The sequence below is a fragment of the Notolepis coatsorum genome (genome assembly GCF_963971535.1).
Source record: "Notolepis coatsorum genome assembly, chromosome: 14".
NCBI classification, from domain to species: Eukaryota; Metazoa; Chordata; class Actinopteri; order Aulopiformes; family Paralepididae; genus Notolepis; species Notolepis coatsorum.
In genome coordinates, this window is record NC_140178.1 from 45,013,500 (window position 1) to 45,036,546 (window position 23,047).

Sequence of the window (23,047 nt, forward strand, 5' to 3'; positions counted from 1 at the left end):
GTACAATCAACCATCTATCCATCTATCTATCTATCTATCTATCTATCCATCCATCCATCCATCCATCCATCCATCCATCCATCCATCCATCCATCCATCCATCCATCCATCCATCCACCCACCCACCCACCCACCCACCCATCCATCCATCCATCCATCCATCCATCCATCCATCCATCCATCCATCCATCATCATTTATCCAGTCGCACGCTCAGTACTTCACAAACACATGCATTTTCTCTAAAACCTTGCTAACGAAAAATGTCCGGTTAAGTGCTGCCTTAAAATGTAACTAGTGTTTTCTGTGTTCGCGAGAAGAGTCCATAATTGTGGTATTCACAACGTTGTAAGCGGAACATCGTTAGCCTCAGTGGCTGCAAGATGCATTGCCCAGTTGCCTAGCAACAATGTCCTCATGACTACAATCCACTTGAAGTCGAGACCACAAACTCACAAGTTACATTTGAAGGCATCATTGAACCTGAAATGTTTTCTGTAGCAAGTTTTTAGTGAAAATGCATGTGTTTGTGAAGTACTGAGCATACAACTGGATAAATTAGATTTGGATTATACTGCACAAGTTGTGAGAGTTTGTAATTTTAATGTTTTGATATAGTTTTGTTGTTTCTAAACCAAATCTCCATTAACTTCAATTCATCAAGTACTTGAACTACTGTATTTTGGATTCTACATTCACCATGGAGACATGCAAGAAGAAGAAAAAAGAAAAGAAACCTCATCAAGGGGTGAGTAATTGATATAATTATAATAATATAATTTTTGGGTGAAGTGCTCCTTTAACACCCAACCAGGTTAGATGCTGTATATTGCTACTGTTGACACTACTGTTAGATTTTTATTTCCATGAAAAGGGGTGGGACACAAACATAACTTTCCCTACTGCACAGTAGGAGCTGATTTTTGACCTATTGGATGAACCTACTGAACAGTAGGTTCTAAAAGCATAGCATGTGGGTAGTAGGGTTAGTAGCTTCTGCCTGATTCTGTAGGTCCTGAGGGTAGTAGGGTTAGTAGCTTCTGACTGATTGTGTATGTAATGAGGGTAGTAGGGTTAGTAGCTTCTGTCTGATTGTGTATGTACTGTACTGAGGGGTAGTAGGGTTAGTAGCTTCTGTCTGATTGTGTAGGTAATGAGGTTAGTAGCTGCTGTCTGATTGTGTAGGTAATGAGGGTAGTAGGGTTAGTAGCTTCTGTCTGATTGTGTAGGTGTTAATGAGGGTAGTAGGGTTAGTAGCTTCTGTCTGATTGTGTAGGTCCTGAGGGTTAGTAGGGTTAGTAGCTTCTGCCTGATTGTGTATTAATGAGGGTAGTAGGGTTAGTAACCCGATTCTCCTGGAACCATCACCATATCGCGGTGGAGAGGTTTGCGTGTCCTTAGGATCCTGAGAGCTATGTTGTCTGGAGCCTAGTGCTCCTGGTAGGGTCACCCATGGCAAACTGGTCTCAGGTGAGGGAACAGACGAAGAATGGTTCAACCACTGCCCGGTGGGCCTGAGAGGGCAAAGGGCTAAGGGAGCACTACCCTGACAAAAAAGCACCTCTGGGTAGGCCAATCCCCCGCTCAGAGGTTAACTTTTGATTACGAAAACACTGATAGATAACTTGAGCGCAAGGTCTCCCGGTTGTGGATCCGAAATGGAAAATATGACGTCTGCTAGCCAAAGCCTCTGGGAAGCTAGGAGATCGAATGTCCAGGAAACCTACAAAGATTGGAACATGGAACGTGCGCACCATGTACGAAGCAGGGAAAGCTGCCAACATCGCAAAGGAGATGCAAAGTTACGGCTTACACATACTAGGTTTAAATGAAACAAGATGGATAGGTTCAGGAGAGAGCAGATTAGCAGCTGGAAAACAGATACTGTACTCTGGACATGAAGAAGAAGGCGCCTCACACACGCAGGGGGTAGGCATCATGCTCTCAACACAGGCGGAGAAGGCTCTCATTGGATGGGAACCAGTCTCCTCTAGACTCATCACAGCAAAGTTCAGAACGTCTCATCCAAGAATCACACTCAGGATCATTGTGGCATACGCCCCAACCAACAATGCCACAGAAGAGTCAAAGGAGGAGTTCTATGGAAAACTACAGAACACACTAAAAGCAACGGAAAGGGAGGTGGTTATACTGATGGGCGACATGAACGCCAAAGTGGGAAAAGAAAACAACGGATACGTACCAGTCATGGGACAGCAAGGAGTGGGCTGCAGAAATGAAAATGGGCAGATGTTTTTGGACTTCTGTGCAGACAACAGCCTGGTAACTCGATGTGCGAACAAAGAGAGGTGCAGATGTGGTATCAGACCACCACTTAGTCATAGCAAAGGTACAACTGAAGCTGAAAAGGGGGACCCCAGGAAACAGAATAAGGGCTTGTGTCCATAGCGGACGTTTTATGAGTTGTCAGCTCCTTTCTGTCATTCATTTCTATGCTACAGGCGCGCTCCTTTTCCCAGCGCCGCGCCTCGCGTTTATGCGCTCTCGGCGGCAGCGTTTTTGGGCGGAGCGCTCCCAGCGGATAAAGTTGAAACTAGTTCAACTTTTGGAAAGGAGCGCGCTCATCAAGGTAACTTTTTTCGACCGACCAATCAACATCGAGGAAGTGGCGGAGCCGCGGCAGTCGCGAGACTCAGGAAAACGCTGAGATAATTCTTTTTTGCTTTTCAAAGCGGTCCGCCTTGAAAAAAACTTCCGCTATGGACACAAGCCCTAACAAAGTAAGACACCAAGAAACTGGAAGAAAAACTACACCAGAAGCACTTCCAGATCACACGGAGGAACAAGTTCCAGGCCCTGGCTGAAATGGGCAGTGGGGAAGAAGAAATCGACGAAAGCTGGGAGAAGATCAAAAACGTGTGGCAAACAACCTGCGAGGAAAGTCTTGGAAGAAGAAAGAAAGAAAACAAAATGTGGATCACCCAAAGAACATTGGACAGCATGGAGGAGAGGAAAAAGGCAAAGGACCACCTCAACAATGCCAGGACGAGAGCAGCCAAGGAGAAGCACACAAAGGAATACAACAGGATCCATAAAGATATAAAGAAAAAGGTCAGGGCGGACAAGAGATGCTACTATGAAGAGCTTGCTACACAAGCAGAAGAAGCAGCGGGACAGAGAAACATGAGAGAGGTATACAACATCACCAGGAAGCTCTTGGGGAGAAGGATGAGATCAGAGAAGCCCATAAAAGACAAGGCAGGAAACACACTATCCACAAAGGAAGAGCAAACAAGGAGATGGGTAGAACATTTCACAGAGCTGCTCAACAGAGCACCAGCGAGCATCCCAGCAGATATACAAGCAGCAACAGACACACTCCCACTGAAAATGACCCCCCCAACAAAAGAAGAAAGTAGGAAAGCAATATCACAATTGAGAGATGGGAAAGCAGCAGGACCAGACACCATTCCGAGTGAAGCATTCAAGACCGACATCACTACAAGCATCAAAGCATTCCATCCCCTCATGAGGAAAATTTGGCAAGAAGAAAGGATACCCAAAGATTGGAAAGAAGGCTACATAGTGAAGATACCAAAGAAAGGGGACCTTGCACTATGCAAGAACTACCGGGGGATAACGCTACTTTCAACCGCCAGCAAAGTCTTCAACCGGATAATTCTAGATAGGATGAAGACTGCCGTTGACATTCTCCTCAGAGACCATCAAGCAGGATTCCGGAAAGAAAGGTCATGCATAGACCAGATCGCCACACTGAGGATCATCATCGAACAGTCCCTGGAATGGAACAGCTCCTTATACATCAACTTCATCGATTTCGAACAGGCCTTTGACAGTCTAGATAGGAACAGTCTGTGGCACCTGATGGAGCACTATGGAATCCCACCGAAGTACATCAACATCATCAGAGGATCATATGACGGGATGACAAGTAGGGTACTGCACAGAGGGGAGCCCTCAAACCCGTTTGAGATAAAGACCGGAGTGAGACAAGGTTGCCTGTTGTCCCCCTTCTTGTTCCTGCTGGCCATTGATTGGACCATGAAGAAGACAACAGAAGGAGCCAGAAACGGCATCCAGTGGACACTGATGCACCAGCTTGAAGACCTCGATTTTGCAGATTACCTAGCTCTCTTATCACATAGTCACCAGCAAATGCAACAAAAGATCAACAAACTAAAGGAAACAGCCTCAACTCTAGGAATGAAGATCAATAGGGTAAAAACCAAGATTATGAAGATCAACACAAAGTGCCAGCAAAACATTGAACTAGAGGGAGAGGCCATCGAAGAAACTAACTCCTTTACCTACCTTGGGAGCGTAGTAGATACAGCGGGTGGCACAGAAGAAGACATCAGAATGCGAATCGGAAAAGCAAGAACGGCATACAACCTACTTGGTCGAGTATGGAGGTCTCACGAAATAAAAACCAACACAAAGCTGAGGATCTTTAACTCCAATGTTAAATCAGTCCTCCTGTATGGCTTGGAGACCTGGAAGACAACCGTAGGGCTGAAGCAGAAAGTACAGTCCTTCGTAAATTCCTGCCTCCGCCGCATTCTAAGAGTGAGATGGCCAAATGTCATTACAAATCTGGACCTGTGGGAGCGCACAAAACAACTACCCCCGCCAGAAGAAATAAAGAAGAGAAAGTGGATGTGGATAGGCCATACCCTGAGAAAGAAGACACAAACATCACCCGGCAAGCCCTACGATGGAACCCACCTGGAAAGAGGAAACGCGGCAGGCCTCGAAACACCTGTGGCGGCACGGTGGTGTAGTGGTTAACACTGTCGCCTCACAGCAAGAAGGTCCGGGGTTCGATTCCCGCTTGGGGACCAGGTTTCCATGATGCCAGGTACCCAGGTGGGGTATCTCCCAGGCCTTTCTGTGTGGAGTTTGCATGTTCTCCCCGTGCTCGCAAGGGTTTCCCCCCCGATAAGATAAACCCAATGGAAAAACATGCACAACAACAGATCGCTAACGCTGTGGCGTCCTTGACGAAGACGGACAGGAGCACTTGGATTGGTCCCCTGGCGCGGCTCACGTTGATGCCTGTCTGCTCCCGGCTGCCCTTGGGGGGGAAGGACGACGGGATGGGTTAATCGCAGAGACAAATCGCATCTGCGATCCTAAAGAGACAATGCATGTGTGTGTGTTCCGGTGTGTGTGCTAAACTAACCGCTGTGTGTACCTACTAAAACATTGAGTGTCGTTGCATGCCGAATAAAGACCTCTGCAACAGGTCCTGCATTATTATACCTGGCGCCGTTCTTGGGAAGGGGAAATGAAAGAGGCTGGACTGGGATGGCACAACATCGTTCGGGAGGCCAAAAACTGTGCAACATGGAAAGAAATCGTCAGTGGCCTATGCTCCGCAGGGAGTGCAAAGGCTTAAGTCAAGTAAGTCAAGGGTTAGTAGCTTCTGTCTGATTGTGTAGGTATTAATGAGGGTAGTAGGGTTAGTAGCTGCTGTCTGATTGTGTAGGTACTCAGGATAGTAGGGTTAGTAGCTGCTGTCTGATTCTGTAGGTACTGAGGATAGTAGGGTTAGTAGCTGCTGTCTGATTCTGTATGTACTGAGGAATTTCAGACACATGTGTCGTGAAGCATGAGGGATAGATTCTCTGAGCAAAGTGCATGTGAACCACCACTACGGTCAGCATGGCTAACTGCAAGTGAGTGAGTGACATTGTAGAGGTGCTTTGCATATGAAAACAGCAAAAGCACATTCCAAAGCGATTCCCCGTCTCACCTGTTTCTTGAAGGAGAGACGTCTGAAGAACTTATTGATCTCAAACACTCCTGGTTTGGCAGGACCTCCGGCCTTGCTGCCGTCCCCAAGCCTCACTATCTGTGCTTTACTGATGGCAGCCCTCAGGCTCAGGCTCTTGACTACCTGTGCTCCAGGCTCAGAGTCAGTTGTAGGCCGAGACGACACAATGACGTAGGAGGCATCTTTCTGCTGCTCCTGGTAACTCACTGTGAGAACAGAAGTGTGAGTAATAATAATAATAATAATAACTTTATTTGTATAGCACTTCTCATACAGAAATTGCAGTTCAAAAGAGAGTAGTAATCACATAGACACACAAAGAAGCTCTGCCCTCTTTTCTTGACACTCCAATCACAACCGAGAGAAGGTGGAGCTCGGGATCGGTCGATTGGCTGAACAATTGACAGTTCTAACACTTAGAATATAACAACTTGCCAATACAAACTCCTTGAGAAGGAGTGTAAAGGGTATGTACACTGCAAAAAAAGCAATAAGAATAGTAAATCATGTTGGGTATCGTGAGCATACTAATAATACATTTTTAAAGACACAAACATTGAAATGTATGGACATAGTGAAATTCAGAACTGCACAAATTATGTTCAAAGCAAGAAATAATGTACTGCCAGGTAATATTATTTTTTTACGGATTATATTATAAATTACGGATCGAGAGAGAAGATATGATTTAAGAAGGAATTATAATTTAAAACAACCCTATGTCCGCAATACTCTTAAAGGTTTGAGTATTTCAGTTTGTGGTGTAATCCTGTTGAATGGCTTAGAATAGATGAAGAAACGAAAATTAGCAAGAACATTGTACAGTTAAAAAATAGATATAGAAAAACTCTCATTGACGAGTACAAAAACGAGGAGCCCTAAACATTTTTATTTTATATATTATTTTTATTTCTACTAACATTTGTGTTCTTTTTGATTGATGTTTATTTTGTTTGTTATTTTAGGTTTGTAAGAGATTTCGTTTTATGTATGATATTGTGAGGAAGGGGCAGGACTAGATAAGCATTTGCTTCCTTCTGCTCCTTCTCAAACTAATTTGTTTTAATGAAAAAAGTAAGATTTCATAAAAAAATCGTATTGTGTTTTTTAAATGGTTGATTGTTCAAGATAAAATAAACTCAACTCAACTCATTAAAATTCATGTTTGGACTGAAATGCACTGAAACACCAGGCCATACATGCATCCTATATATTCAACATTTAATTGGCAATGAATGTGCTTCTGAATCAAATGTAAACCAGGAAATTCCAACTATTTCATAAGGGCAGTAGAATACTATTTCCACATTACAACATTTTTGTTTGACGTGGCCGTTTGGTCAGTTTGGAAGTCTGAGGTTGAGATAAATGGGACTCTAGTGAAGAGAAGACTAAGGCAGGTTGGAGACAGTAGTTCTCTTCAGCTTCCATTACGTTTCTCTCCAACTTATTCAGTCATCCAAAGCATAATGAATATACCATCTCTGGTAGTAACATCATGGTCTCTTATTATTAACTGCTATTACTGTGTAATAAACCAGGCAGGACTGATTGATTGAAAACTTTATTAACAGATTGCAGAATGGGTACAATACAGTACATCTCAATACACACAATTGTTAAGGGGATGCAGACCAGAGAAAGACTTTCGTCTTGTTTACATCAGGGTCCCCCATTTTCAATTCAGCAGGACATATATGACATACATGGCATACAGATAGACAGTACTGCTACATCTATGCGGTGTTGGGTAGGAGGGGTTGGGGGGGGGGGGGGGGGGGGACACTGTACAACTGTACAAGCAAAACTGTACATTGGAATATTGACAACCATACTAGGTAATTTACTGTACATTGGAGGGGGTTGGGTTAGGACATTTACAGGGGCCAGTTTCGAATTGCAGTCTCCCGTAGGTGTTCTTTGAGAGGTTTTGAAAGTGGATAGTGATTCACATTCCTTTACAGCTTTGGGTAGGGCATTCCACATTGATGTGGCATAATTGCGAAACGTGTTTAGTCCCTTGTTTGAGCTGAAGCTGGGTTTAACATGATTTGTGGAGCTCCCTCTGGTGTTGTGATCGTGGTATTCACTGACCTTTGGGAAGTATTTTGACATGTACATGGGTACCTTGGTCGTGTAGTGTATCTTGTAGACCAGGCCCATTGCAAGTTGCTGTACTTTGTCGTCTACTCTAAGCCATCCTAGGTTGTCAAAGTGGGCAGGGGTGAGGTGGGTTCTAGGAGTAAGGTCAAGCAGTAGTCTGACCAGTTTGTTTTGAGATGTTTGTAATTTTGTTTTTAGCGCCTTTGAGGTGCTTTGGTACCATGAGGTGCAAGCATAGTCGTAGTACCCTTGAATGAGTGCTCCTGCCAGAGTCTTCAGGGTATTCTTGTTTACCAGAGAGGAGATCCGGTACAATAATCGAGTTCGTTGGTTGACTTTTTTTTTATTACATTGGATGCCATTTTGTCACAGGAAAGATTAGCCTCTAGGATGGAACCCAGGTAGGTAATTTCATCTTTCCTTGTGACAATATTGTCACCCACTGTAACTGGAACAGGACAGGAAACAACACGTTCACCAGACAACCAAGACAAACAAGACCAACCAAACAAAACTCTAGAATTCTAAGTTATTTACTTGCCAAATTAAAGAGTAGATGAACAAACAAGCCACACAGACAAAAATTACCAGCGTTTGGCTTGTGATTGGTGATCATTTCTTACACTGAAACTAAGTATTATTGTATCACTATTATCATACCATGTAATTATACTACTATTATTACTATTATGTATACTATTATTAGTAGTAGTATTCAAGATTCAAGATTAAAGAGATTTATCATCACATACACAAGATAGTGAAATGTGAAATGAAGGTGGCCATGCCCGCTTTGATTGTGCAAAGATACTAATAATAATAATATAATAAAATAAATAAAACGATGCTATACTAGCTATACTAACTATACTATAAAAAAAACATAGTTATGTTTTTTCTCTTTTCTTTAAAGTGACATTTTCTTTTGTGTTTAAAGTGACCTGTAGTGTGTTTGTGTGTGAGAGAGTGCAGGGTGTGTGGTGTGTGGTGTGTGTGTGTGTGTGTGTGTGTGTGTGTGTGTGTGTGTGTGTGTGTGTGTGTGTGTGTGTGTGTGTGTGTGTGTGTGTGTGTGTGTGTGTGTGTGTTCATGTGTGCTTGTGTGTGGAGAGATCAGTGTTCAATGTTCTGATGGCCTGGGGGAAGAAGTATTCATAGATATACTGCCATTCCACCATTATTATTATTATTATTATTATTATTATTATTATTATTATTATTATTATTATTATTATTATTATTATTATTATTATTATTATAATTATAATAATAATAATAATAATAATAATAATAATAATAATAATTATTATTATTATTATTATCTTCTACTCTATTATTATTACTATTTCTACTATTGTATTTTCTCCCCCCCCCCCCCCCTCCCTGCTGCTATGACACCTGCATTTCCCCAAGGGGATCAATAGAGGCACACTTGACTTGATATAGCTACATAGTAAGTGCAGCAGCGCTCACCTGCAGCGGTGACAGTGGTGTCGGTGGTTCTGATGAGCTGCAGCAGGATGGTTGGGTACGTAGGATGCAACAGGAACAGGCTTCTGATGACGGGCTCCGCTGCTGCCATTCCTGGTGCCACCTGGAGACAGTGTGTTCAACTTAGTGCCTTTGTTTCCGCTGCCAGGGTTCTGCGCTTGTTCAGGTAGGTTTACCTGAGAGTAGTTATGGAGGAGCGCTTGTTCAGGTAGGTTTACCTGAGAGTAGTTATGGAGGAGCGCTTGTTCAGGTAGGTTTACCTGAGAGTAGTTATGAAGGAGCGCTTGTTCTGGTAGGTTTACCTGAGAGTAGTTATGGAGGAGCGCTTGTTCAGGTAGATTTACCTGAGAGTAGTTATGGAAGAGCGCTTGTTCAGGTAGGTTTACCTGAGAAAGCTCTAGTCCATATTTCCTTGTCATTACCAGATCTTACCAGAAATAACCAGATCATTTCTGGTTATTATCTTTTGTATATTATCGGTGCTACCGATATTTCAACGACAGAGTTTACACTATTCCAGATACTAGCCCATATTCTAGTTATGGTCTTATAAATATGTGCTATATACAGTAAATCCAAGTTATTATTATTATTATTATTATAATTATTATTATCATCATAGGATAAGGTGTGTTAATTCATTTTCATATTTTCATTTTACATGGCCCAGCATCCCTGCTAATATCGGCGTATCCCAAGTCTGTAGGTTTCTTAAAACTGGGATGAGAGCTTATCTAAGTCAAAGTAAAATGTGTATGATGTTTATATGTTTACATGGGAATGCTGACCTATGTGGAATATTAATGGGTAACTAGTGTAAATGCCATGGACCTATCTCAAAACCCACCCTCTTTTCTTGATCCTCCAATCACAACTGTTGCTTTTGCCCCGTTTGCCAGAGGAAAGCAACAGTTGTGATTGGAGGATCAAGAAAGGAGGGCAGGGTTTGAGATAGGTCAAACTCTCTGTGTTGAACTCAATAAGTACAATAAAGTGACACAAGTTGAACACAATTCATACGGATCAGGATTTTCATTCTTTCTAATTCTTTTCCCCCTTCTTTTGACCTACTGTATAGATCTTTTCAAAATAAATCAGTTGCCAGGGAAATAGCTTTGGCCCCAGTAAAATAGCTTTGGCCCCAGTGCATTTCCTGTCAGCTGTATTAGCAAACATTATGACAGGAAATACACTTGGGTCAAAATGGAATGTTTATGAAAAGATCTATACATGATAACTAATCATCACCAATCAGTAACAATTACATTGATTTTTCTCAAAACACTCACAGTTGTCTTGGTGAGGTTCTTCTGTGTTCTTATTGGTTCACTAGCCCAGAAGAGGAAACCTGAGAGGCCTGTTGTGGTGGATATGGAGGATGCCTCCAATACGATATGAGGACACAGAAACTCAGAAGCCCAGAGGACATGTCCACTGACTCCATCAACAACCTGCACCTGCGGATGAGAGAAAGAGAGAGACAAAGAGATGGACGATAGAAGAGTGGTTCTTTTTCTTACAAGGAAGTTGCACGAGAGAACAGACATCTCAAGACAAACACTGTCTGAATCTTCGTTCTTCGTTCTGTGCAATAATTACCAAAAACCAGTATCCATAATCCACATATATATCTGTCTCACAGAATATCTTTTATTCAATATTTCTATTCATTACAGGCGCACGGACATCGGGGTTAACGTGGGGAATCATCCTGAGATCGCCTAAGTGCAATACCGGCTGCATCCTACCAGGTGGCAGTATCGAGCACCCTTTGAAACCTTATATCTTGGCCTGTGTTACGTTCAAATGTCTCTGGGCGCAGTTTTTTTTGTCAGGCGAGTTGAGGGGTTATCCCGATCGCATTGAGAAGCGTCAAATGCCCCAGATGCATCTGTTGTGGTGGATTATGTTGGCGACACGATGGACACCAATACTGGGACTCGCGATCAGACAATTGGAATATAATTTTTGGGGTACCTCCTAGTGAAGGTAAGGACTATATGACATCAATCCTGCTTTGATCCAACCATGATTTCACCTCGATCGCAACGTGTGTGTGTAACGTTACTCCACAACGTATGCTGTTGGTGATGATCAAAGCATCAAACCCCCCCCCTTTCATGCATTCATGATGAAACATAATACCTATTATATACATTTGATTTTGGAATAGTAGCGTGTCCAGGCGAGAAACGTCAACGCTTTTAATGAAATTCACTTATTGCTGCATATCGTCGTTTTCTGCGATTAGACAGGATCACTCTAAAACTATATTCATATTCATATTCACCACGGTATAACACGCGAACATATAGATGAAAAAAACTATTCTTTTTCACATATTGAACGATAGATAGTTGATGTCAAATGGGCCATAGTATTGTATCCATAGCTATGATATAGAATATAGATATAGCAGGGTGGCTAGGTGGTGTAGTGGGAAAGGCGCTCGCCACCAATGCAGGAGACGCTGGGTTCGAGCCCAGCTCTCGGCATTGCTACAGCTTGGCTGGTTGTTCATACTAACACAATTGGCAGTGTTAGGGGTGGGAAAGCTGGTGGGTGGGTCCTGGTAGTTGTAAACAGCGACTCCTACAGTTCGGTCGGGGCGCCTGCTCAGCGAGGAAAAGATCTAAGGGGGGTAGTGTGATCCTTCCACACGTTACACCCTCTCAGTGAGAGTCCGCGCTGCCAGGTGAAAAGAAGCGGTTGATTGGCTACACGTGTGTCGGAGGAAGCACGTGATAGCCTCCACTCTCCCAGACCGACTGTGGGGTGTAGGTGCGCAGCGACCAGGAAGGGGATTGGGAATTGGCATAACGACTAACATTGGGATGGGAGAAAAACAGAGGAAAAAGGAGGGGGGAAAAGATTAAAAAAAAAAAAAAAAAAAAAGAATATAGATATAGCCCTGCAAACACCGCCACTTATTCCCATCTCTTAGAGCGTTGGCGTGGTAGGAACAAACGATGCTCAAATCCGTGGCGTCCAAAGAGTTAAGGGAAAGCTATGATTTTTTTCTTTTCTTAACACATTCCCTGCCACGCACTTTCAGCATCTTATACCATTCTCTGCCAGTACTGTAAGTCTATGGAGATGTTCACCTTCTTTGCAGGGCTATAACTTTTTAAATTGTATTGCTAAATTGACATTACTATGGCCCATTCAACATCGATTATCTATCGTTCAGGATGTAGGAACGTTTTACTTTTTCATTCACACATTCATACGAAAATACCGTCTAGAATATAAATATGTTTTTATCGTTTTCTGCAGTAATTCCTAGAACGTGAGATATAGGCATAAATGCATATATAGATTATCAAATGCCGTTTGTTACCAATCCACGCTATATTAAAAATTTCAACTGTACATGGTCCTAAACGTTATGACTGATCATGCACGGGTGAACGGGGGGGGTCGTTTATAATTCCGTGATCGTTGTTAAATGCTTTATGTAGTATGGGTGATATATAGATCAGAGCAGTTTGTATGGATAATAATAAACACTCACGCTGAAAATGACGTCAGCCTCCTCTTACCGTTGGACGATGAGACTGGAGCAAAAAGATCCCAGTTATTTGATGGGGATCGAGTAGATCCATTTCCGGTTTGTATAATACTAATACACGCCCAAATCATGTCGATTATTGAGTTATGGCAGCGATCCATATCCACGGTGTGTGGCTAGAGTCCTGCGACGATATGCGAGTGGCCGGACGGATTTAGGAGACGCACCGATATCCAACCGGCCATTTCCGGTTTGGCAACTCGCCGATCATCCACCAGAGGGCAGTATTGAAGCGTTGCAGAGTTGTGCCGGCTCACACAGCATCAGACCACGCTGTGTGAGGGAAATATGAATACCATGGCGAAAATATGAAATATGATCTCAATAACGTCGTACGCCGTGGATTGGCAGAATTCGCATGAACTTGAAATACGTCATACAACGTGATTGGCGGGGAAAGTGTTAAGCAGAGCTATTCAATTACCAAGCATATCTTACCTAGATATTGTTACCTAGTAGTGGTTTTACTAACTTTAATATACTTGAAGTGTGCACTGTGCAGCTGTATTATCTAGAAGAAGAAAAATATTTGATCTGGACTCAGTATCAGCAGATACTCGATATTAATATGACTCGAATCGGGATTGGGGCCAAAAAACCTGATTGGGATGTCCCTAGTCAAGGACTTCGTTGACTAATCGATTTGTTGATTTTCATAGACAAATCAATACAATTTGAGCTTCCTATGTGCAATAATGCAAAAGCACCTCTTTAAATATTGTACTTACTAGAGATGTGCTTATAATTTTCAAGAAATAACTCAGTATGGTAAAAAATATATAAAAATCTATTAACAAAGTCTTGGCTGACGAAGACCACAAGCCGGCCGATTGATCGAATACTTGACTATGAGGGTTGCAGTCCTAGTTAATACAGCTGTTGCCATAGAAACATAGTATGTATTGATTATTGATCTTACCTTTCTGATGCCATTTGCAGAATGCTGGATGAAAAGATCAGGGACTCCATCGTTGTTGAAATGGCCAGGGGCTGGTTGACTAAGACACAGTATGAAGTGGAAAGATCCAGGGTGAGTTTCACTAGTTACACTGTCATCTATCATCATATCACTAGGTTATCAAACACAAGTATTTAACTTTCTTTCTTTCTTTCTTTCTTTCTTTCTTTCTTTCTTTCTTTCTTTCTTTCTTTCTTTCTTTCTTTCTTTCTTTCTTTCTTTCTTTCTTTCTTTCTTTCTTCTCTATATAGGTCAAAACCTGGATGACCTAAGATGGACTCTCTTCCTCTTTATATTCATATCAAATAGTGTGTGTGTGTGTGTGTGTGTGTCTGTCTGTCTGTCTGTCTGTCTGTCTGTCTGTCTGTCTGTCTGTCTGTCTGTCTGTCTGTCTGTCTGTCTGTCTGTCTGTCTGTCTGTCTGTCTGTCTGTCTGTCTCTTTGTCTCACCTGCGGATAGGAGAGGAGTCGAAGGTCCATTCTGTGAGTGTGTCCCTCTCCTTCAGGACTGACAGCTTGCTGGAGCCGTAGACGAGCACCCAGTCACTCCTGGTGGAGTTTAGGTTGGAAGCGGTATCCAGGCTGTCGTGGTTGTTGCTGAAACCAGCCACTAGAGGGAGTAGGAAGTCCACGTGATCTGTTCCACTAAGGAGAAGATAGATTGATTGATTGATTGATTGAAAAGTTTATTAACAGATTGCAGAATGGGTACAGTACAGTACAGCTCAATACATACAATTGTTAAGGGGATGCAGACCAGAGAAAGACTTTCGTCTTATTTTTTATTTTTATTATCTTTTCCCCCCTCCTTTTTCCAATTTTTCTCCCATCCCACTGTTAGTCGTTATGCCAATTCCCAACCGCCTCCCTGGTTGTTGTGCACCCCCCCCCCCCCCCCCCCCCCCCTACTGTTGGCCCGGGAGGCCGGAGACTGTCACATGCTTTCCTCCGACACATGTGCAGCCAGCCGGCAGCCAGCCTGCCAGCGCAGATTCTCACCGGGAGAGAAGGAGGAAGGTCACACTACCTTTCTCCAGACCCTACCCTCGCTGTGCAGGCCCCCCGACCGAACTGTAGGGGTCGCTGTCCACAACGCCCAGGATCCACCCACGGCTTCCCTCCCCCTAACTCAGCCAAACGAGTTAGTATAGCGATCAGCCCAAGCCAAGGCAATGCTGACTCTCCGGGAGTCGAGACCGCAGCCTCTTGCATTGGTGACAAGCACAATCTCCGCTACGCCACCTGACCGCCCCGACTTTCGTCTTGTTTACATCAGGGTCCCCCATTTTCAATTCATCATAACATATATGACACACACGACATACAGATAGACAGTACTGCTACATCTATACATTTATGACATACCAGATTTGCAAATACAGCACTGTTTGTGATACAAAAAGTGTCCAGAAAAAGAGCGTATATACATTTGACGTAGAAACTGTACATTGGGGGAGGTTGGGTAGGTGGGGTGGGGTTGGGTGGGGGGGGGGGGGGGGGGGGGGGGGGGGGACGACTGTACATTGGGGGAGGTTGGGTAGGTCGGGTGGGGTTGGGTGGGGGGACTGTACATTGGAGGTGGGGGGGGGGGGGGATTGAGTAGGGGGTGGGTGGGGGACACTGTACACTGTACATTGGAATACTGACAAAGCCATACTTGGTAATTTACTGTACAACTGGGTTAGGACATTTGTAGGGGCCCGTTTCGAATTGCAGTCTCCCGTAGGTGTTCTTTGAGAGTGTTTTTGAAAGTGGGTAGTGATTCACATTCCTTTACAGCTTTGAGTAGGGCGTTCCACATTGATGGAGAATGATCACGTTCATATCTCTCTGAAATGTAGTTAGATTTAAAACCCAGAATGACTAGAGGTGCCTGAACTAGAGGGCCATGAGCCAAAATATAAAAAGAGTGGTGGCATTGGTGCTGGTACAATACCAAAAAAAATAAGCTATTGCATGTTAAAGGAACACACCAACATTATGGGAAATGCACTCACTTCTCCAGAGTCAGACAAGAAGATAGATATAAATTTCCTCTCTGTGCGTTTAGTTTAGCTATCCGGCTGCAAGCTAGCCTAAATGGTAAATGCTAAATGGTGCATTTATATAGCACTTTTATCCAAAGCGCTTTACAATATTTGTTCCTCACATTCACCCATTCACACACAGACGGCAGAGGTAACCATGCAAGGTACCAACCTGCTCATCGGAACAATTAGGGGTTAAGTGACTTGCTCAAGGACACTTCGACACTGTGCCAGGGAGGAGCAGGAATCGAACCAGGAACCTTCCGATTACCAGATGACCGTTCTACCTCCTGAGCCACTGGCGCCCCCAAGCCTAGTTTAGCACAAATTAATAGAAGTGGATACGGACCACTAGCCTAGCTTAAAACTCCGGGAGAGGTGTTTTTGGCCAACAGCTAGGCTGCTTTCATCCATTTGTGCTAAGCTAGGCTAGCTTGAAGCCCGATAGCATTCTACTAAACCCACATAGTTGATTTCTATCTTCATGTCTGACTCTGGAGAAGACGGTAAGCGCATTTCCCATAATATGGCGTGTTCCTTTAAAGAAACAGTCGACTTTGTTTAAAAAGCCTGTCTGGGCGGTCAGGTGGCGTAGCGGAGATTGCGCTCGTCACCAATGCAGGAGATGCTGGGTTCGAGCCCAGCTCTCGGCGTTGCCACCAGCTTGGCTGGCCGTTCACACTAATACAATTGGCAGTATTAGGGGGTGGGGAAGCTGGCGGGTGTGAATCTGGCGTTGTGGACAGGTCAGGTCTCGGCGCTTGCTAAGCGGGGCAGGACTTGGTGGAGATAGCGTGCCCTCCCACGCGTTACACTTCACCAATGAGAGTCCTCGCTGCCAAGTGAAAAGACGGCACTGGCTGTCGGCGCACGTCTCGGAGGAAGCGTGCGATCGACTCGGGACGCCCTTGTCGTAGGAGAACATGCATACAGCAGCCAGGTAGGGGAGGGGGGGGAATTGGCACAACGACTAATTGGGACGGGGAGAAAATCAGAGAAATAAAAATAAATAAATAAAAAAAAGCCTGTCTAACTGGGAGTCATCATTTCAATCTATCAAAATAATACTTCTAGTCTTCTAGTTCTTGAGGTATTGGAAGGTATTGGAAGGAGAATTCCTAGCATATTATTGTCTTGGAAAGTAATTATGTATTTTTTTTTACTCAAGTACTTTGTACTTTCACTCACAAAACTGTTTGAATGTACAAACGACAAACGTCATATAGAATGTGTACTTTTACCTTTGGTACATTCAATATCAAATACTTCTATACTTTTACACAAGTAGAATGTTGAACAGAGAACTTTTACTCCTACCAGAGTACTATTGTATCTGGGAACTGTGTACCGCTGGAAAAATCACACGTACGTAGCAACTTCCAAACAACTTCCTAACCATTTGACAACAGTTTAACCCTTTCACTACCACACTACAGAAGGTTAACCTTTCACTACCACACTACAGACGGTTAACCTTCTGTAGTGTGGTAGTGAAAGGGTTAACCTTCTGTAGTGTGGTTGTGAAAGGGTTAACCCTTTGTCGTGTGGCAGTGAAAGGGTTTACCTTCTGTATTGTCGCAGTGAAAAAGGGTTAACCCTTTGGTAGTGTGGTAGTGAAATGGATAAAAAAAAGAGAAAAGGAGGGGTGGGAAGCAGGAGCAAAGTATACTGCAAAAGTATTGAACACATTTGGAAACCTTATCACCTTGTGTTGGAGCGTCACAGACTGAGGAGCCTCTGTGATGCGTGTAATCAGAGCAGGCTGTGTGCCGCTGTAGCCTTACCTGTAGATGTGTAACCAGAGCAGGCTGTGGGTCGCTGAAGCCTTACCTGTAGATGTGTATGAGAGAGGAGGAGTTGGTCTTCTTAAGCCTCTCCCAGCCAGAGTCTTTTTGTCTATGTGCTGCGGTTATGGGGACCTTGCCGGTGGCACGGGTGTAGATATCCCAGAGAGAGACCGCCTCTACCGTACCTGAGGGGAGGGGTGCAGATACAGTGTACTGTAAGAATGTATGAAATATGGAAAGAATCACTTTGCCGGTATATAAATAATGATAATGACAGACTGCAGACAGCTCTAATCAGTATGATCTCATTAAAGGCCAACTTGCAGGTTGTATTTTAGCTTTTACATTAGTTCTTACCTTTTTACATGTTTTAAGAATACATAACCCTCTTAAATTATACTTTCCTTCTCTTGGTTAAAAGAGACAGAATAGGCTTTTACTCTTAGCACGAATTTTTTTTCCAAGGTTTTTATGTACACCATATCTACACATTTTAATGTGCAGGACTTTATGAATAATGGATTTGTCGATTCAAGGTAACTAGCTTTGTTTATTATTCTAATAGCTCTTTTCTGTAGTTTAATAATAGGATCACTTATATATATATATATATATATATATTTAATAAAGTTTTTCAATCAATCAATCACACAGTAATTGCATGTTGACAAAGGAGGGATGAAATGTGGTGAGATTTTAAACTGCAGACTAAAGCACATATCACAGCTTTTCTGAGTATAATTTATTTAAATAATAAATGGTTCATTAGCTATTACCCTAATAATAACCACCACAGATTCATGTGTATTCATGTGACTCCATTACTTCATGTAAACATGTTCGAGATACACGAGAGGCGAGCCAGAGAGGAAGGGGGCCCATAGAGATGTATAGGGCCCGCCGCCCACAAGCTTGTGCTACACCCCTTACCTAGTCCAAATAGGATGTAGTATGCTCCCTGTTGTGTCTCGTGCAACAGAGGGCCAATCAGCTTGCCCTGTGCAGTGAGGTTAAAGGGCACGGGGTGGCCCAGCTTGGCCCCAGTCAGCCCAGAGAGCAAGATCAGGGAGAGATCTGAAGCCTGGGAATGAGAGAGAGACATGGTTAGTATAAAACAGTTAAAATATCATTCTAGAAATATGACTGAACCCACCAGACAAAGAACCATAGAGCATAGGTCTGTTTGTACAGCCCATGTATTTACAGTTGTAAAGTCGATCCAAATCACTTGTAGTGTGAATGTGATACACAACACAACTCTAACAGTTTTTTTTAACTATAGTCCATTTTAGCCCTTCCCATAATGGACTGCATTTATATAGTGCTTTTATCCAAAGCGCTTTACAACTTATGCCTCACATTCATCGATGCACTCACACAACGACGGTGAAGGCAGCCATGCAAGGTGCCAACCAGCTCGTCAGGAGCAGTTAGGGGTTAAGTGTCTTGCTCAAGGACATTTTGACATGAAGTTGGGAGAAGCCGGCATCGAACCGGGAACCTTCAGATTTCCAAACGACCGCTCTACCTCCTGAGCCACTGTCGCTAATAGTTATAGCATTGTTTTTTTTAATCCACTTTTTCTCCCCATTTTCAATTTTTCTCCCATCCCAATTTCGTATTATCCAATTCTTCCCTTCCCTGTCTTGAACGTTGCTAGACTATGCCTCCCACTGGTCGGCTGTAGTGAGGATATAAGCCTTGTTCTGAGTCCCCTCCTCTACTCCCTGTACACACACGACTGTGTGGCTCAGCGGAGTAGCAACACAATCATCAAATTTGTTGACGACACAGTGGTGGTGGGCCTGATCTCTGCCAACGACGAGAGGGCCTACCTGGAAGAGGTCAAGGTCCTGGCGGGATGGTGCCAGGAAAACAGCCTCTCCCTGAACGTCAGCAAAACAAAGGAGATGATTGTGGACTTCAGGAGGTCGGGGGTCAAGGACTACAGCCCCCTCAGCATCGACGGGGCACCGGTTGAGAGAGTCAACAGCTTTAAGTACCTCGGAGCCTACATATCCGAGGACTTGACATGGACCACACACATTGACAGTGTTGTGAAGAAGGCACGACAACGCCTCTACTTCCTCAGGCGCCTAAGGAAGTTCCAAGTCAGTCAGAAGATCCTTAAGAACTTCTACTCATGTACAATAGAGAGCATCCTGACTGGCAACATCACATCCTGGTTTGGGAATAGCACTGCACAAGACCGAAGCAGACTACAAAGAGTGACACGTTCAGCCGAACGCACGATTGGAGGGGGGCTCCCCACCCTCCAGAACATTTACAACAAGCGGTGCAGGGGCAAGGCTAAGAGAATCATTAAAGACTCCAGTCACCCGAACAACGGTGGCGGTAGCGGCACGGTGGTGTAGTGGTTAACACTGTCGCCTCACAGCAAGAAGGTCCAGGGTTCGATTCCCGCTTGGGGACCAGGTTTCCATGATGCCAGGTACCCAGGTGGGGTATCTCCCAGGCCTTTCTGTGTGGAGTTTGCATGTTCTCCCCGTGCTCGCAAGGGTTTCCCCCCCGATAAGATAAACCCAATGGAAAAACATGCACAACAACAGATCGCTAACGCTGTGGCGTCCTTGACGAAGACGGACAGGAGCACTTGGATTGGTCCCCTGGCGCGGCTCACGTTGACGCCTGTCTGCTCCCGGCTGCCCTTGGGGGGAAGGACGACGGGATGGGTTAATCGCAGAGACGAATTGCATCAGCGATCCTACAGACAATGCATGCGTGTGTGTTCCGGTGTGTGTGTGTTGTGGATAATAGCCAATGCCAATTAAAGACCTCTGAGCAGGTCCTGCATTATTATTATTAACTGCCTCTTTGAACTGCTGCGGTCAGGCAAGCGATACCGGAGTCTCAAGGCGAGCACAGAAAGACTCAGAAGAAGCTTCTATCCCCAGGCCATCAGGCTGCTCAACGAACAATGAACACTACACAACAACAACCATCAAACGCACATAGCACACACATCCACACGCACACACTCACTTTAAACAAACACACTGTAGCACCCACTCCCCACACTTTATAGCACACACTCACTTTAAACAAACACACTGTAGCACCCACTCCCCACACTTTATATTTATTGATGAAGGATTGCACTACAACTCTTACACCTTACTGTAAATTGTACCTAAATTGTACCTCATCCCATTTCTGCTTTGCACTATATAGTATTGTACATTAGTACACTGCATAGTATTGTATATTATATGGTAACTCAGTTACGTCTACTCTGCATCAAACATTGTACATATGTCTATACTGAACACTGTGACCTCATTTTCTACTTCTAATTTACATGCTATACTATGTTATTTGATACTATCTTGTCTAGCACAGTCTCTGGAGCGTAACAGTAAGAAGCATTTTGTATGAAAGTATTCTGTACTTCTGTATGACAACTATTAAAGAAACTTGAAACTTGCATCACGTGTCCCCTCCGGTACACGAGGCAGCCTGTCGCATCTTTTCACCGCAGCAGCTCGAACTCTCAGTGGCGAGGAGTAACGCGTGGGAGGCTCACGCTGCCCCCGATACTTCCTGTTTCCGCAGCACCGACGTCACCCAACCGACCTGTAGGAGTCGCTGTCCACAACGTCCAATCCCCACCCACCGGCTTTCCCACCCTCTAACACTTGCCAATTGTGTTAGTATGAACGACCGGCCAAGCCGATAGCAACGCCGAGAGCTGGGCTCGAAGTCGAACCCAGCGTCTCCTGCGTTAGTGGCGAGCGCCTTGCCCACTGCGGCACTCAGCCGCCCTAGTTATAGCATTGTTATTACAACTCGCAACTAGCAAAAATATCTAAATACAGGGGAAACGTCAGTGTTTTTTTTGCACAAACTCAAGCTGCAACAGGGTGCAAAGTAATGACACATGTATGTATCTTGTGGAATGAGGGGAATAAGCAGGTGGCTGACAGCCCAATACCCCGTCTGCAGGTAGAGTGGCGATCAGCAGGTCTGGGACTTTGTCTCCTTGCAGATCTGGAAGCGACACTGCCTGAGACTCGATGTCCCGGAGCGGGACGGACCACAGCTTCTTCCCTGAGGAGAGAAGAAATCCCACATTCTTCACCATCTATAAATGTTTGTGTGTGTGTATGTATTAGGGCTGGGAGAGGTATACTGCCATGTATCCATGCAAACTAAGGTATGGATTTTTACAATCCACAGTATAATACATTCCATAAAGAATATGTATAATTCTTAAGTTAATACCAAAAGTAAAACCATTTTGAATAAAAAAGCACCATGACAAATGTATTTACAAGATTAAAAAGAAAATACAGAGATTGTAATTTGTACTGGAAAACTGAATAACGCCAAATACCGTTATACCGTCAAAAGCTAATATTGTCATGATTTTGCCCATATTGCCCAGCCCTAGTATGTATGTCTGTCTTATCCTCGTCCTCCTGTCTGTGTGTGTGTGTGTGTGTGTGTGTGTGTGTGTGTGTGTGTGTGTGTGTGTGTGTGTGTGTGTGTGTGTGTGTGTGTGTGAATATCTGTGTGTTTGTTTGTGTGTGTACTAGGGTAGATCCAGAGGCTTGCTCATAACAAGCTTGACAATGACACATGTTTGTATACGTTAAATAAACAATAAGGTTGCTTTGTCAGGAGGTGGCTTTGTTGGAACACACTCTCCATTCAGGACATAATCCTCCTGAGTTTATGTGCGTGTGCGTGTGTGTGTGTGTGTGTGTGTGTGTGTGTGGCATGCAGATTTGTATAATTATACTGTATTTTCAGTGTTGGGGAAGCTACTCTGAAAGCATAGTTTTGCAAGCTACCAATGAGTTCACACTGGAAAAAATTTAACTACCCTCAGGGAGAAATATAGTTCGATTAACTAAAGTTACTTGGAAGAGGTAGTAGTCATTTTAACAATTAAAACCAAAAACTATTTCATTTTAATATTATTTTTTTTTTATATAAAAGTAACTAGTTTATCTTGTACTGACACCCTTTTTTGATTGATTGATTGATTGAAAACTGTATTAACAGATTGCAGAATGGGTGCAGTACAGTACAGCTCAATACATACAATTGTTAAGGGGATGCAGACCAGAGAAAGACTTTCGTCTTGTTTACATCAGGGTCCCCCATTTTCAATTCATCATAACATATATGACATACACAACATACAGATAGACAGTACTGCTACATCTATACATTTATGACATACCAGATTTGCAAATACAGTACTGTTTGTGATACAAAAAGTGTCCAGAAAAAGAGTGTATATACATTTGACGTAGAAACTGTACATTGGAGGAGGTTGGATAGGTGGGGGGGGGGGGGGGGCTGTACATTGGAGGTGGTTGGATAGGTTG

The 23,047-nt window shown here is 43.7% G+C and overlaps 1 protein-coding gene across 1 annotated transcript in view; it reads right to left on the reverse strand.

Annotated features, from left to right (window-relative positions):
• fam234b (family with sequence similarity 234 member B) overlaps positions 1-23,047 on the reverse strand; it is a 38,314-nt gene that overhangs the window by 1,851 nt on the left and 13,416 nt on the right. Inside the window, exons 5-12 of the mRNA XM_084329342.1 lie at positions 21,643-21,758; positions 18,621-18,771; positions 17,734-17,875; positions 14,327-14,521; positions 13,839-13,917; positions 10,638-10,805; positions 9,331-9,451; positions 5,737-5,963 (exon numbers count right to left, since the gene is read on the reverse strand). Coding sequence (XP_084185468.1) covers positions 5,737-5,963; positions 9,331-9,451; positions 10,638-10,805; positions 13,839-13,917; positions 14,327-14,521; positions 17,734-17,875; positions 18,621-18,771; positions 21,643-21,758 — 1,199 coding nt within the window. The remainder of the gene's footprint in view (positions 1-5,736; positions 5,964-9,330; positions 9,452-10,637; positions 10,806-13,838; positions 13,918-14,326; positions 14,522-17,733; positions 17,876-18,620; positions 18,772-21,642; positions 21,759-23,047) is intronic.